The 15,385-nt window shown below is 26.5% G+C and overlaps 1 protein-coding gene across 1 annotated transcript; it reads right to left on the bottom strand.

Annotated features, from left to right (window-relative positions):
- Window positions 1-2,334: 2,334 nt before the first annotated feature.
- On the bottom strand, window positions 2,335-11,016 carry LOC111027479. The gene is made up of 23 exons (XM_022305866.1): window positions 10,816-11,016; window positions 10,631-10,720; window positions 10,414-10,550; window positions 10,226-10,360; window positions 9,984-10,165; window positions 9,202-9,378; window positions 9,026-9,131; window positions 7,976-8,161; window positions 7,472-7,666; window positions 7,191-7,410; window positions 5,849-6,006; window positions 5,551-5,724; window positions 5,363-5,492; window positions 5,150-5,307; window positions 4,891-5,090; window positions 4,605-4,782; window positions 4,012-4,540; window positions 3,783-3,946; window positions 3,552-3,725; window positions 3,356-3,493; window positions 3,007-3,289; window positions 2,829-2,932; window positions 2,335-2,725 (listed from the first exon to the last, which is right to left on the bottom strand). The coding sequence occupies exons 1-23, from the start codon at window positions 10,868-10,870 to the stop codon at window positions 2,456-2,458; spliced, it is 4,143 nt and encodes a 1,380-aa protein (XP_022161558.1). The 5' UTR covers window positions 10,871-11,016; the 3' UTR covers window positions 2,335-2,455.
- Window positions 11,017-15,385: the final 4,369 nt, after the last annotated feature.

Raw genomic sequence — 15,385 nt, 5'->3', positions numbered from 1 at the left:
ATTATCACGGCTGACAGGCGAGGATTGCGGTTGTTGGTGTCGCTTGTTCGAGAGACCATCAGGCGACTCGGCTCGGGCCAGGCTACTTCGCAGGCTACCAAATACTTTCAATTTGAATACGATCACCGAAAGCCGTACCTATAGGCTATAGTTACTTACGAAAGTTACTCGTATGCACTTATTTTTAACTTTTTAAGCACATCCCATCGGTTATTGTACAGCTATTATTAATATATCTATTTAATTCTCAGGTACTGGAGAAATGAAGAAGCATAATGCTAAATTGTTACCTACATCGGAGATATCACCTTCTACCATCGCAAAATGAAACAAACGTTAGGTATATATCTATTTTCTTGATCTTTACTCTAAAGTTAACAGAATCTTTTACAATATAAGTGCTACATGTATTGGTATTTGACACCAAATTAGTAGTTTTGGTCATGTGATCTATACAATTGATCCATTAAAAAAAATGTCTATAAGCAATGCAGTAAATTCTCCTTATAACGGATTCGCTCGTACCAACTGATTTTTCCATTACGAAGGAGTTTCGTTGTATTCGTTGTAGGGATACTAAAATGTACGGGTTATAGGTTGTTATTTTCCTCTGTAAGGGGATTTCCGTCTTATAGAGGTTTTACTGTATAATATAATACTCTATGGTGGTTTAAGTTGTCAATACCACTGATAGAAGATTTATAAAAAAAAAATTATTAAATATTATAATATATTGTATAACATTTAGCATGTTTATCACCTACAAATTTCGAATGTAACACGGCGCTTGGTGTATGCAATATTGATACATACGATTGGGTGTTACCAGTTCCTACAATATTATACCTAATAACAATTTGTTACATTGGTCAAATAACCTATAAATATAGAAAAAATGAACATTAATTGATTTTTGATATTATGGTTGTAATTCAAAAACGAGTAACTTTAGACCCTTGAAATTTTCATCAAATAATTTATTGGCATTTTTCATATGTCGTAAGATTTTCAAAATAGTATGACTTCTATCAGCTATTTAAAGCCATGAAAATTTTTTCGCATTTTGTAAATTTAATACGAGATTTCTCATATGTTGTTAAGTAAAAAAAATATTAAAGATAACTACATTTGCATGATTATTTTTTATTTTTAAAGTTCAAATTTCTACAAGATTCATTAAAATCATTAGCATGTGCAAATTATTTTTCTGTAAGAAATCCATAGAAACTTTTCTTCTTATAGCTGAAATTTGAAAATTGAATGAAAGATTCTTCATAAGTTATCCCATCCTCTACAACAAAAAAAATTTACCTGGAAGTAACTCTATTCATAGTCATGACTCATGACTCACGCCACCCATGAGATATTTTCAATATTTATAATTAATTTTTTTTAAAATTATTTAATAACTAGGAATACTTCTGTATAGCAGAGTGGAACTCACTTGTTCATTTTTTAAAAAAATAACATTTTCAAGTGTTAGCTAAACAAATTGAACGTTATACATTTTCAATTACAAAATTTTTTTTTTTTTCGGCTCAGAATCTAATTGAATTTTGTTTAAATTAAAATTAAGTATTTTTCCTTTGATTTTTTTTAATTTGGGTTTTTTTCCAATTACCAAAAAACTATATCTAATGTATTTACTCAAATTGTAAATTATTGTAATCAACAGCAATCAAAAAATATTCTTTATCATTATTTTACCTTTACAAAGTAAAAATTATTTATCTTGAATATTTTCATTTTTTTAGTTAATTGTATAAATTAAATTGATTTAATTCAGTTTTATCAGAATCTAATCTCTAATGTAATTTTTTTTTAATCAATGGTCATTAAAAATTCTTCTGCTTGGTTGCCTGTATATTCTAAATTTTGAAGTTTTTTTGTGAGCATAATAGGTGGGAAAATTGGAGGATATGCTTTGTTTTTCCGCTCGTGAAATTACAATTCTATTAGTTCCAGAAATAGAGGTTTGATAAAAATAATTCAGAAATTCTTAATTTTGTCAGTTTTATGACATAATACTTGTAATTAAGTTAGTACCTAGATAGTAGATAATTGTATCTAAACGTATAATATAGGTACCTAGGCATATTATGTACTTATTACATTCTACTTCCTTTTCCCCCCTAAAGAAATTTACCGTTATATACTTAATATTTAGATACCAATAATAATTTTTATTAATTATGTGTAAGCATTAAACATACCTAATTTTATTACTTCTAACAAAAATTGGACATACCGTCCAGACATGTTATTTGACACGTGGTGAAATAAAATAAAATAAAATCTATAATGCCATAAAAACATATAATATATAATGTATAGTATAAAAATCTTTAAAATATAAAACATAATTCAATAAACACTCTAAACCAATAATAAAAATAAAAACGTTCATCTATACAGACAACTTAATAAGCTCAATAATAATTATAAATACACAATATCAAATAGTATTATATAAGAAAATTACTATGTTAGCAATTAAGATTGAAAAAGATAACATGTGTTTTGCAGGAGCTTTAGAATGTGCTTGCATTTCATTGGAATAGTTTGTACTTTCAATAACATAAATACTATTATCCACTTTAATTTCAAAATTCACTAATTGTAATAGTGTTTCTTTTGTTCGAGAATCTAATAATTCAGAATGATTTTCCAGTAATGCATTTGCAGATTTGGGTGTTAAATATTTCATATGGGATCCATCCATTAACTATTGTTACAGTTTATAAAAAGTTTAGAAATAGATTAGTATAAAGTTTAAAAATATAAAGAAGATATTATAAGTTACAATACTGATCATTTTTCTTACTAACCTTGATTTGTTGTTCATTGAGACATTTGACAGTATTTGAAGAAAGTCCTTCTAATGCTTCTGGATTAAAATTTAATAAGAGTTGCCATTGGGTGATGTTAATTCCTATATAGACAATTTCAAATTACAATATTATGTATTATAGTTGCTAATTATTATTTACAATTAAATAATAGTACCAGAGAGAATAATTCCCATACGTTCCACTTCAGCAGTTTTCCAAGAATTTGACTGTCCAAGAACAGAAACTGCTATTGATGCCAAATTTTTTATACAAGACAGATAACAAGATTGTATAGTATTGAAAGCTGAGCTTGTTTTCCAGAATAATTCTTTATTAGGCATAATTATTTTGGAATAATGAGGTGGTAATTTACATATCAATGAACCAAATGATCCCCATAAATGCGAAGGCATTTGTGCTTTAGATTTTGTTAAAAATTGTTTTTTTATCTCCTCACGCTAAAAATTAGCATAATATAATATTATTATCAATGAAAAATATGCTCGATTTATGTGTATACATACAATTTGATCAGTTTTTGTGTATTTAGAAAGTAAATGTATCAATTCCAAAGACCAAGGTCTATCAATGTTCAAGTCTAGTGTCTGAACATCATTTACCAATAAACCCGACAAAATAGAACCATACGTGTGTAAAGCGGTCTAAATATTTAAATAAACAGTAGTTAATCTTAAAAGTATTAATTTTTAACAGACATACCTTTTCTTTAGTTCTAGACCAAATGTATCTAGCTAATTCAGGATTGATATCAAATGAACCCAACAAATCAATACAATTTTCCAATTCCTCATCACTCATAGAGTGGATAATTGAGTCAAACTGGAGGGAAGTAACTGAGGCTGGTCCTAACATTTTTAATGCTTCACAACTTATCTGAAGAATTTCATATATATTATGAGACTACACATTTAGGTTACAACATTTACTTACTTGCACTTCAGCATCAAAAAATAGTTTTAAAGATCTTTTTTTTTGTTTGCTACTTCTCATTGTAGATATTTCAACAATTTCCGATGAAAGTGATTGGTTTGAAGTAATATTATAGGCATTAGTTTCAAAATCATCATGAAACTTTTTCCTATTTTCTGTAACATCTAATAAGGAAATAATAATAAGTCTCAATATATTCGAAGTGACAGGAAATGCAAAAGTAGCTTACGTTGTATATGAACAGCATCAATAATCAATTTAGAACCATCTGTTGTTAATTTTTTTTCATAATCTGTATTATTGCTAATATTTGATATTTGACTATAATTATTAGTAGTACTAAGTAATGGTACATATTTCAGATCAAATGGTGTTTCAGTATGCTGAATATTTTGTACGGAATTTAAAGTTGAAGATATAGGACTTGTAGTAGTAGAATTTTTAACTTCTAACATTAATGTTGATTCATTAACATTGTGTTTCTCTTTGCCCCCGAAAAATGTGTTAAACATACTGGTTTTTGGTGATAATTTATTTAAATCATCAGACTTTGATAATGCAATTAATACATTTGGTTTGTAAATTTTTGCTTTGGCTTCTGACGGCATCATAACCTTTTCATTTTGACCGTTTAGGTTATAATTAATTGGACTAATCAGTTGTAATTGAATCTGCATTGAAGTTAAGTAGAAATCGATTAAAGTTGATAAAGAATTAGTAAAATCTTTAAACTGATCACCCAAAATCAATATGCAACCCTAAAAAAGAAGAAGATTTAATTTAAAATAATTTTTTTATTAGGTTAATTTGTATTAATCTTACCTTGTAAAAAGGAATATCATTAGGTATAAATTCAATTTCATCAGCATACCTAGTTAATATAATATCGGAAGAGTTTAAACGTGACATATCTGGTATAGCGTTTAATTGATCTTTGTTTAATACAATAAGAAGATCAGACAATGTTACCAAAGTATCACTCGACCAATTTTCAACATTTCTGAAATTTAAAATTTTTAAAATTTAGCTGGTTATCATTTTTTTTTAATACCCAAACAATATAATTTTGAACAGAACTATGTTATGAAAAATTTAATGTAAATTTTACCCAAAAGCTTTTATTATTAAATCAGCCCATTTTTCTTTTGCTATTGAATCAACACAAATTCTAGTATCAATTAAACCAGCTTCTACAATGAATTTAAATGCTTGTCCATCCACTGCACTCAAATATGTAGTAGGCATAAAATGGATTAGATTTCCAAGTATATGTAAATGCTCAAGACTTAAGGTAGACCTATTTCCTAGCTGTATTGGACAAATTATACAATAATGATACAATTTCGTTATTTTTAACTAAGACTTACAACATTTGTGATATATTGGTCAACCATTAATGACAGTTTTTGTGGTTGAGATGCAATCATTAGTTCAGGTAAACTTAATTGTCCAATGGAATACAATATACTATCCCTCAAATTTGAATTTAGAATAACATCAACAGGAAGAGTTGTCAAGACAAATCCTAATGAAAATATTTTTTTACTTCAACTTAGAAACTAAATATGAAAATAATTTACCTTGAACTGCTTCAATTTCCCACGCTTCTAAAAATAAATCAATGGTACCACCTACTGTTAATTTTGATTTTAACTTGAGATAATTATTAAATGCTTCGGCAACACAAACTTGCAAGTTTTTAGGAAAAACCTATAAAATAAAAGTTATAAATTAAAAAAAGATTTTTTAAAATATATTTCTATTTTACTTTTCCTGTTCGTTTTAGGTATGCATTATAGTCTGAGATTAGGGAAATAAATTGCACACTATTTAATCTCCTTATGAAATTACACGTATACCCATTATAAAGACCTTTAATGACTGCTGAATCATTACCAGTCCATTTGACAAGTAATTCATGGTTTTCTAATATAACATTCAACTAAAAAATTGTTAACATGTTAATAGAGAATAAAAAATACTTAGCATTATTACTTTACAAATAAAAAGACACAAAATTATTTAATACATTTCTTATTTTTTATTTAAAAATTATAAAAATTTACTATATGCTTTGGTAATTTGTCTATTCTATCAGTATAGTTTGAGTATAATTGTTTGAGGACATCAAATATAGGACCTGGTACATCAAAAGGAGCTAACTGATCAAACAGTATATTGTGTTTATTCTTCAGCATTTCTTTAATGAAGCAGGTTTGTTTTACTGAAAAAGTTATACATAAATGTTGTATAAATATATAATTTAAAAACCAATTATTTCAATACATTCAAATTGGTAAAAAATATCAACCCAATATTTTTTTAAATTAAATCTAATGAGTTATTTAATTAATAAAAACAATTATTTAAAAACTTATAGTTTTTCATAGTATGAAAATAGATTGTTGAAAACAATACGCAACTATGGTGCATGCTCTTTAGTTTTATCTTAACAAAGGTTAATATAAATTAAATGTTTATTATAATAACAGTGTAACATTAGAAATGTGGGAATATGAGTCCCGCAATAATAAGACATTCAATACACTCAAATGCAATTTATTGTCATCCTTGTTATCACCTACTTGGTGAAAAGCTTTTTTTTTTAACTTCTCTAATTGTATTTTGTCTTGTTCTCAGACAAAGATCCCTCTAAGATGCTCATACCTTATACTCCCCAATCCCAATATAGAACCACCTTTTAAACATGGGTTCACAAACTCAATCACTACATCAAGGAGGTGCATAATAGGCCGCCACCGGTCCTAATTAAGTATGAACTACAGGTTCATACGTAATTAGGATGTTTAATTTAAAACCATGACCATGGTGTTATTCGATTAACCAATGGCAACCAATACACAAAAAAAGTAGGTACTAATTTCTACTAATTATTTCTCCTATAACCAATAGTAATTATTTATAAATAAAAATTTTCTATGTAAATGTCAAAATCCTTATTTGAGAAACTCTTTGAGCTGGACCTACCAGATTCAATTGTGAATCTAAACTATCGAGAAAACCAGTTAAACACACAAAAAATGTCATCAACATCAGTCCAATCGTTTTAGAAGGTATAAGAGACATACAAACATTAATTTTTATGCATATAGATTATTTATCTATCTATTATGTATTTTACTTTACAAACTAAACTGTACATAAGTATTTTACAAACAGGGGCAATTCAATAAAAATATTATAAAATATTTTAATTGACCATTAACCTTAAAGTAACTAATAAATTAATATTTGTCTACATGTTACTATGTAGTCTGATTTTATTCAAAAATAATTGATTAATTATAATATAAGTTTAACTGTTAGTATTGTTTGTGTTGTTATTAATTACCTACATCAACTATCATTTACTATATTCCAATAATAATAAACAAAATAAATATTTACCTGGATTTGCTATATTCAAAAGATAAAGAGCCATTGGTAGGTTATGATCATCAACTAAAGATACTAAGTGAGATATTACTGGATAATTTATATTTCCATCATCAATATTTAATAGACTAGAAACCGGAACTGCTTTAATCATATATTTCAAATCAAGTAAAAGTTTTGGATCATTTGAAGGAAATGACAACATACTACTGCAACCACTCAAATAAAAAGCCTAATAATTAAATATAAACAATTTAATTACTTAAAAAAATTACGAAATTAAATTTTTTTACTTGTCTATTAGTCAGCATATAAGAATCAACAGCGATAAACGATTGAATACTTGGTGGATTAGTACAAAATTTTAAGAATGAAGTAGCTGGTTGAGTGTATAACAATGGAAGATGTCGCAAGTCTTCAGATGACCATTTATAATATCCATTTATATGTTTTTTCGACAGCCGATCACTAGCAATTTTGTTAAATATCTAAAAATGATAATAAATTGTTATGTTTTTGTAAATTTAATAAGGAATATTTATTTATCAATATTTAATTCTATTTGGCAATATGGTTAGGATGAAAAAGTGTATATAACTAGTATATACATAAATTACCAGATATAGGATAAATTAAACAAATGGATTTTTGGGAAAGAACTTTTTGATATTTATATTGTAAGACACTAAACAGTGGAACATAGAGATTCTAATAAATAATAATTTAAGTTTATTTTATAATAATTGTTGATTTCTATTTTATTCTTAAAAATTATATTTGATGGAAAAAATATGTACCTGTTTAGCAACTGGATAACTTAAATGTGTTTTTTCCAATAATGGAATTGTAGTTTCATTAGCCCATTCTTCTGGTTCAAATTGATCAATTTGTAATGGTGATAATTTAAAAAAGAATGTTGGATGCAGTATTTTTACATCTTTTAAAGTGCTATTTTCCATCATCAATGAAAATAACAATCGAGCCTATAAAAATAAAAATTTGAAAAAAGTTATTATTTTTTCTACATTTTTAAATTTGAATCCTGGTTCATCTTTGTTTATACTTTGCTTAGAAAATTTACTCTCAACTTTGTACACTATAATCACAAGTATGCATAAAATTAAATTGCAGGTACATCATATTAAGTTGTGTGAAAATTTGATTTCTAGAACTCGCAGTGGCGGCTTGTGCTATGGGGCACACAAATTTGTTATGCTTTGATGGCCCAATCTACATACGACAGAACTGAATTTCCCCCATTTTTGACACAAATTAATACGGCATTGTCTGGCGCAATATGATTGTGACCAGATTCTATACTTATTACGATTTACGTTATTTTGTTAGTCTTATCGTTTACTGATTAACTGTATTACTATATTTATTATTTATTTTTAAGCCATAATTTTCTTTTTATAGTTATTTGTTGTGTATAGGTTTTTATATAAAAAAAGGAATTTTATTTTATTTAAAAAATCAACAGAAGTTAGTGGGAAATGAAGGAAATATTTGTGCCCCCCCCCCCCATCTTCAATGAACCTCACAAGCTGTCACTGCTAACTCGTTAGTTATCTGTTGGTCATACCAAAAATGGATAATTTCATAATATGAGTAATTATAATTTAAAATAAATAGTTTTAACACTGTTTACTTTTTTTAATTGTTATACCTGCATACATTTTTTTTACATTTAACTAGCATGTATAGTTTTAATTAAGTATTATATACTGAACGACCAAAAGAAATAAGTATAACTTTCTATATCCAGGTACTGGATATAGTGAAATTATTTTTATTCATAATCTAATAATATATATACATTTTAAATAGTTAATATAGTTTCATACTTGAGGAATATCAAAGTCAATGTCATACAGTGCATATTTAGAGAATTCATCAAATGGTATAAGAAGTAGTTCATTGTTATTAAAATCTGGTAACAAAAATGTATACCTAAGAAACAAAAAATTACTGTAGTACATATAAAATATAAAATGATGTTAATTTAATGTTCTCAACAAACTGTAGAGCTGTTTGTTTTACTGTCCATTTGCTTAATTGATTGGGATAGGATTGATTAGCTGACAAAAATGACCACAGTCTTCTAATACTTTTAGGTAAATTTTTCCAATTCACTGTATATTTATTGCATAATGCCCTTTGTTTTTGCTTTTGTTCTACTTCAGCCAATAAAGTCAACCTATATAATACATATTATTTTTAATAAAAATGTTTTCAAAATATATGAATTTCATAAATATTAAATATCAAATGTTTTCATTAGATAAAAAGATATTATTTGATTTAAGAATACCTAAAAAAAAATATAATTTAACAATGGTAAAAATAATATTAGTTAAAACAGTACCTCTCAGTTTAATTAAATTTGTATAGATTATCTGTATAACTATTTAAATCACACTGGAAAATTACAAGTATTTTAAAACAATTTTGTTACTAATTTTTCTAAAGATAATCTGTGGTAACACAATATTCTTAATGTAGTGTTTCCCAACCTTTTTCATCTTATCTTCTTAACTCTTGTACAGTTAAAAAAATCTCACACTCACATTCAATTTTAAGTAAAATGTACAACTTTTATGTCATGTAGAATGATTGGTAAAAATAAATTAATATAAAACAGAAATTATTAACACAATATTAAATATGAGTATGGGTTGGGCAGTAAGTAGTTGCTTTTATTTTTTGAGTGATTAATTCTTATGCACTCACTCCTCTCATAAGGTTTAGAAACACTGTATTAACATAGATAGGTTATACATTAATAATATAATAAATACTTACAGTCGTGTGCTAATATTTTTAGTTGTGGTAAGAACATATGGTGTCCAAAGTCTAGCTAAAGTGTAGCCACATATATTTGATAACTTTTGAAATTTACCATATTTCACATCATAATTCCATTTATAAACTGTTTCACCAATAAAATCTAGTATTTTATCATTTGTTATTACCTTTGTAACTAACTAAATAAAATGTATAGGTACATGAAAATAGAGAAATAAATATTAAAAATGTATTCATACAAAATTTAAGAACTCAATGCGTTGTTGATCAGTTTGAATAGATTGAAGAATTTTCTTAGCTATTGGCGTATGATCTTCATGTGCAATTATAAGACACCCAAGATGAGTACCAGACAACACGGCTAACTTATTTATCTGAAATTATCATTATTTGAAAATGTTCTAATAAATACGTTTAATTTACTAACTGGTAAAAAATATATAAGAGTTGTAGGAAGTTTGATGATTTCTTCAGAAGTAAAATTAGCTAAAGATCTGAGCAACAACTTTTCGTGCAGATCATGAGGAACATCATTAAACAATAAATCAAGCTCAGTTTGATATCCTATGTAAAAATTCAAGAAAACCAAATTTTTAATTATAGGTACCTACTTATATTATTAGCAATAATCAAATATTAATTACCCTCTACACAATCACATCTTTCTGATTCATTTACTCTGAGTAAGCAAGCAAATGGTTTATCATTTATATTACAACAATTAGCTTGCAGCTCTATAAAAAAAATGTATTTATTATGTTTTTGTATGAATAAGCAAATGACAAGCAATTTAAAAAAGGTCAATGTGACTTAAAAATATAATAACAACCTGACAACAGCAAAAAAACTAAAATTACGACAAAATGTTTCTGTAAAAACCACATGGTTCTATAAATCTATAATATATTATAATATGTACATGAAGACGTGATGTAGTGAGCAAAATATAACTACTATAAACTATGCACGAGTCACCAACTAAACTAAATTACAGTAAACGCCATAAGCGCTGTAGGATTTGTAGTTACAACAGATTCATATTTTTATCAATAATATAATAATAATATGAAAGTAAATTATTTCAGGGATCTCCCATTGTCAGATACTCAGATAACCAATCTAATCAAGCTTTTATTTATAAATGAGTAGGTAGGTACACAGATATAATATCTGTGGGTAGGTATATTATAACGACGTGTATAACAACGATGAACGAACAGTTAGTAAAAGTGATAATATTGAATGCCTACTATTAGTTTATAGGTCTACAAGTTACAATCTACATAGTCCACTACCCTAATACCCTAAGTCTTAAATTCTTAATAATATTTCATCTCTTTTAGATGTACATAATAATTGAATATATTAAATATTTAAATACAATGTACAATTATGTTCAGAAAAAAAAATATATATGGTTGAAAAAATCTAAAATATATTATTACTATTAATCTGTGATGACGAATCGCCACTGTACAACACCCGTATTCTATCGACTTACTTTCGGTATTATAAAATGTTAGATTCTGAGCAGAGCAATGGATGTATTGATTTTGATTTTTGTCGCATTATCTTTACTGGTAGGTATGATAGTGAATCTAGTTCGTTCTTATAGGGATCAAACTTCTAAAGTAAAAATATCTAGTATCGTTTTGATTGTTTTGAAAAGCTCGCGAAAAACAAAAAAATAAATTAAGGAAAAATGTAGTTTTACACAAAACCTATTTTGTTTTTCGGTATATCTATATCTATATCTAATAAGTGTGGATACTTGAATTTGTAACCGAATGTTTATATATTTTGCATTTTCTAGATATCATCTAATTTTCAAAATATTCTGACTTTCTTAGAGTTAGGTATTGATAAGCATAAGAAAGTTCCGAATGTTATTAGATTTTTTTTTTATTATTAACGATAAACATTTTTTGCTTAGTCTAAAAATTTGAAAATTAAATGAAAAGTTCTTCATAACTTATTGATGGTGGAAATTAAAAGAAAAATTGAGAGTAAATCCACAATATTTGTTACTGAGCAACTGTTGTTAGAATTTCGACAAAGTTCGGCAAAATAATGAAAATTTGCCAATTATTTTGAGTAAGAAATTCATAAAAAATTTCTGTTTTCATCTAAAATTTGAAAATGTAACTCAAGATTCCTGTAGTTTTCTTTCCTCTATAATTTTAAAATGTTGTGATTATTTTTTTCATCGTATTCATTACATTGGTATATTTATGTTATTTAAATAATACACTTTAAAATTAATAAATAAACTCCTAACCTTAAGAGTGTGCAATAGTAAAAACTAAAAGTGTTACGTATACAACGCTCCAGAGATGGCGTTGTGCGCCGTATCGCCGCCGTCGCGGCTGGACGTAACCACGCCCATTGTCTCCGTGGCAAGACCTACGCGGCATACTCGCAGGAGAGGCGCATTATTATTTCACGAACGGTCTAGTTGAGCGTGTCCATACATTACTGACAATGACCATTGCGTAAATTGTCACCCGTGTATTTCTAATGTACGTACTCGCCGCGCGTTCGATCCTCGCTAGACTTACTTTTTAATGAAAGCTCCTGTTAACTTAATGAATATATGTATCAATACATAAATTACAACAAATTTAACCTGATGGCTTGATTTACATTTGTAAACTAATTACACGTAAAATAATATGATTGAATACATTTTTTAGTAACTATATTGCGTCTTTTACGTATTAACTGTAGGTACCTAACCTGAAGTACTTTTCATACGATAGTTAGTACGATTATTCTCCTAAATACGTATCCATTAGTAATGTTTTAAATATGTAATTGATATTAAGAAATCAGTTAATCTTGAATACATTATTGTAAAAACTTGTAGGTATGAGTTTATCAATGCATTTATTAAAGCCATAAATATAATATATAATGAACAATTTTGTATAATGTATGTTGTTCATTTTAATATAGATAATTTATTATTTTTTTGTGCCTCCAATGGGCGGCTTCTTATCTCCTGCTACTCAAGCAATATCACCTCAATCGCACACGCTTATTGTATAATATTTACAGATTGTGTATTTTAATAATAATAAATGATAAAAAAAAAAAAACACTAATAACTGCGTAAATTGTAATTTTATAAAATTTAACATAAAAACGATAATATATATGGATATGATAATGAATATATTATGGCAAAACATTTGCCAATGATTTTAAATATAATAACACGAAAAAAATGCAAATAACGGTAAAATAAGTGAATAAGTCTGCTCTTAACATTTTGGTGATGCCAAAAATTCATTTGAAGCTGCTTATGCAAATCCAAAATTGATAATTAAAAATAGTCACTTGAAATAATAATAATATTAACTATATCAGTGTAGATATTATGTAATTAATTATTAGTTAATGATTATAGGTACTATTGTACCAATAGACGATCTTAAATAGTTTTTGTTAGCCATATTATTTATACTTATGTTTTATGCACTAATAATTATCCATTCTAGTAGGTGGCGTAGGTCATACAAATGTTTTGTGTAAGACTGGGGTATACTGTATACTCATTAAATTTTATTATTCCGGATTTTAAATTATATAGGTAATTTACCTACCTAAATACATGATTTTTTTGTTTGGGTTAATATAGTTTGTGGATGCTATTCTTCGTTTAAATATCTTATACCTATAAATACCTAATAATCAGGGTTCGGGACTTATAGTACCTACTTATAATCATCAAAATAAGCGTCGAATAAGCATTTAAGTATTTCATTATAAGCAATCAAAAATATTAAAATAAGCAAAAAAAAAAAGCACAACTAAAACTATCAACACAATTTTTTTTAAATATTATGGTTTAATTTTAGATTCTGAGCGATGAATGTATTGATTTTACAATGATGTGTGTTTTTATGTTTTATTTTTTTTTTTACACTTTCAAACCTAAAAAGTTTCGTCTTAAAAAAAATTGGTCGAATAGAAGATAAGCGAGCAAATACGAGTTCCGGTGATTATTATTAGGAACTTTGATTCAAAGAAGAAAAATTAGATTTAGTTCAAGTTACCGTGAACAAACACAACGAAAAAAACAGAAATTTACTAAAATGTCTAGGTTTTTGTCAGTGGCACCTATCTATAGGCTAGGACGTACATTGTGTCAGCACTTTCAAACTTCAGAATTGAACGTGTGTAACATGACATACACTTCCATAACCCTCTGCTAGGCTTCATATCAAACCATAAGAATAAGTGAATGCTATAAGTACTACTAATAACATAATTTCATCCGAATTTTAACTTAATAAAAAAAATCAAGTTTTTATGTTAGGTAATTTTTTTTGTGACACAAGGTAGGTTGTATGAACTACTTATGAGGAACTTTGAATTAAATTTTTAGGTCTTGATAAAAATTGAACTTTTCATGCATTTTTAACAAAATAACTGCACAATTTTAAAAAATGATTATTGACAACAATTGTGCCAATGTATCTTTAATATTTTTAAATGGATATGATTATATTTATTCTGTGATAATAGCAAGTAACAACTTATGACAAAATTTAATATTATGTGAAATGTTCAAGTAGGTACTTACTGCCTACTTAGGTTTTTTGTCATTTTGTTGTAATTAGGTTTCAAAATAGCCCAATTTTACAAAAGTATATGTATATTTTCCCAGCATCACTGATAATTTAAGAATAATATAATGAATACCATTAATTCAACTTACCGGCTACCGTACTAATAATGAGTAATAACAATATGAAATATCCTAGACTGACATACAATCTCCGCTCAGAACCATTTTTAGGATACAACTATGTGAAATCATTGAATTCAAATTTAATACCATCCATGAAAGTGACCTTTTAGAGTCTAGACACTTAATATACATACAGCAGAACGATATCCACTAACCTACTTTTTTATACATTGAAATATTTCAAATATATTGTCTAAACATGATATTAAAAAAAAATGTTGGCCTTCATTAAATTATTAACATTAAGATATGATGAAAACGATAAAAAATACAATATTTTCTAAAAATGATGTCTTTTAATGACTTAAAATGAATCTGTAAGAATTCAAAAAAATAAACATCAAACAAATCACTGTAAAATGTATAACCAAATCCAATCCAATTTGGAAATTTAAATATTTTACTCAAATACTTTACAAGACTAAAATGTTTTACAACCACCATTTTAATATATATTTTTAGGTAGAATGGTTTTAGATTAATAATTCAAATTTTAATAACTTAAGACAATTTTGAATATAAATAATTTTTAACTCATTTAAAAAAAAAAATATTCAAAAACATTTTTAACATATCATAATTATGAACAATATCAAATAATTTAACTAAAAAAAAAATATATAGTTTTACGATCAAATTATAA

The sequence above is a fragment of the Myzus persicae genome, unplaced genomic scaffold (assembly GCF_001856785.1).
Source record: "Myzus persicae strain clone G006 unplaced genomic scaffold, MPER_G0061.0, whole genome shotgun sequence".
Classification (NCBI taxonomy): domain Eukaryota; kingdom Metazoa; phylum Arthropoda; class Insecta; order Hemiptera; family Aphididae; genus Myzus; species Myzus persicae.
The sequence above is the reverse complement of the archived record's forward strand: the minus strand, read 5'-3'. Positions and strand labels throughout refer to the sequence as shown.

Bases quoted from the DNA above. Each gene is read 5' to 3' on its own strand.
- LOC111027479 (XM_022305866.1), bottom strand. From the start codon at position 10,870: ATGTGGTTTTTACAGAAACATTTTGTCGTAATTTTAGTTTTTTTGCTG. The intron at 8,162-9,025 runs GTATGAAACTAT...TTATTTTTATAG, and splicing joins TTGACTTTGATATTCCTCAA to GCTCGATTGTTATTTTCATT. The intron at 4,783-4,890 runs GTAAAATTTACA...TTTAAATTTCAG, and splicing joins TTAATAATAAAAGCTTTTGG to AAATGTTGAAAATTGGTCGA.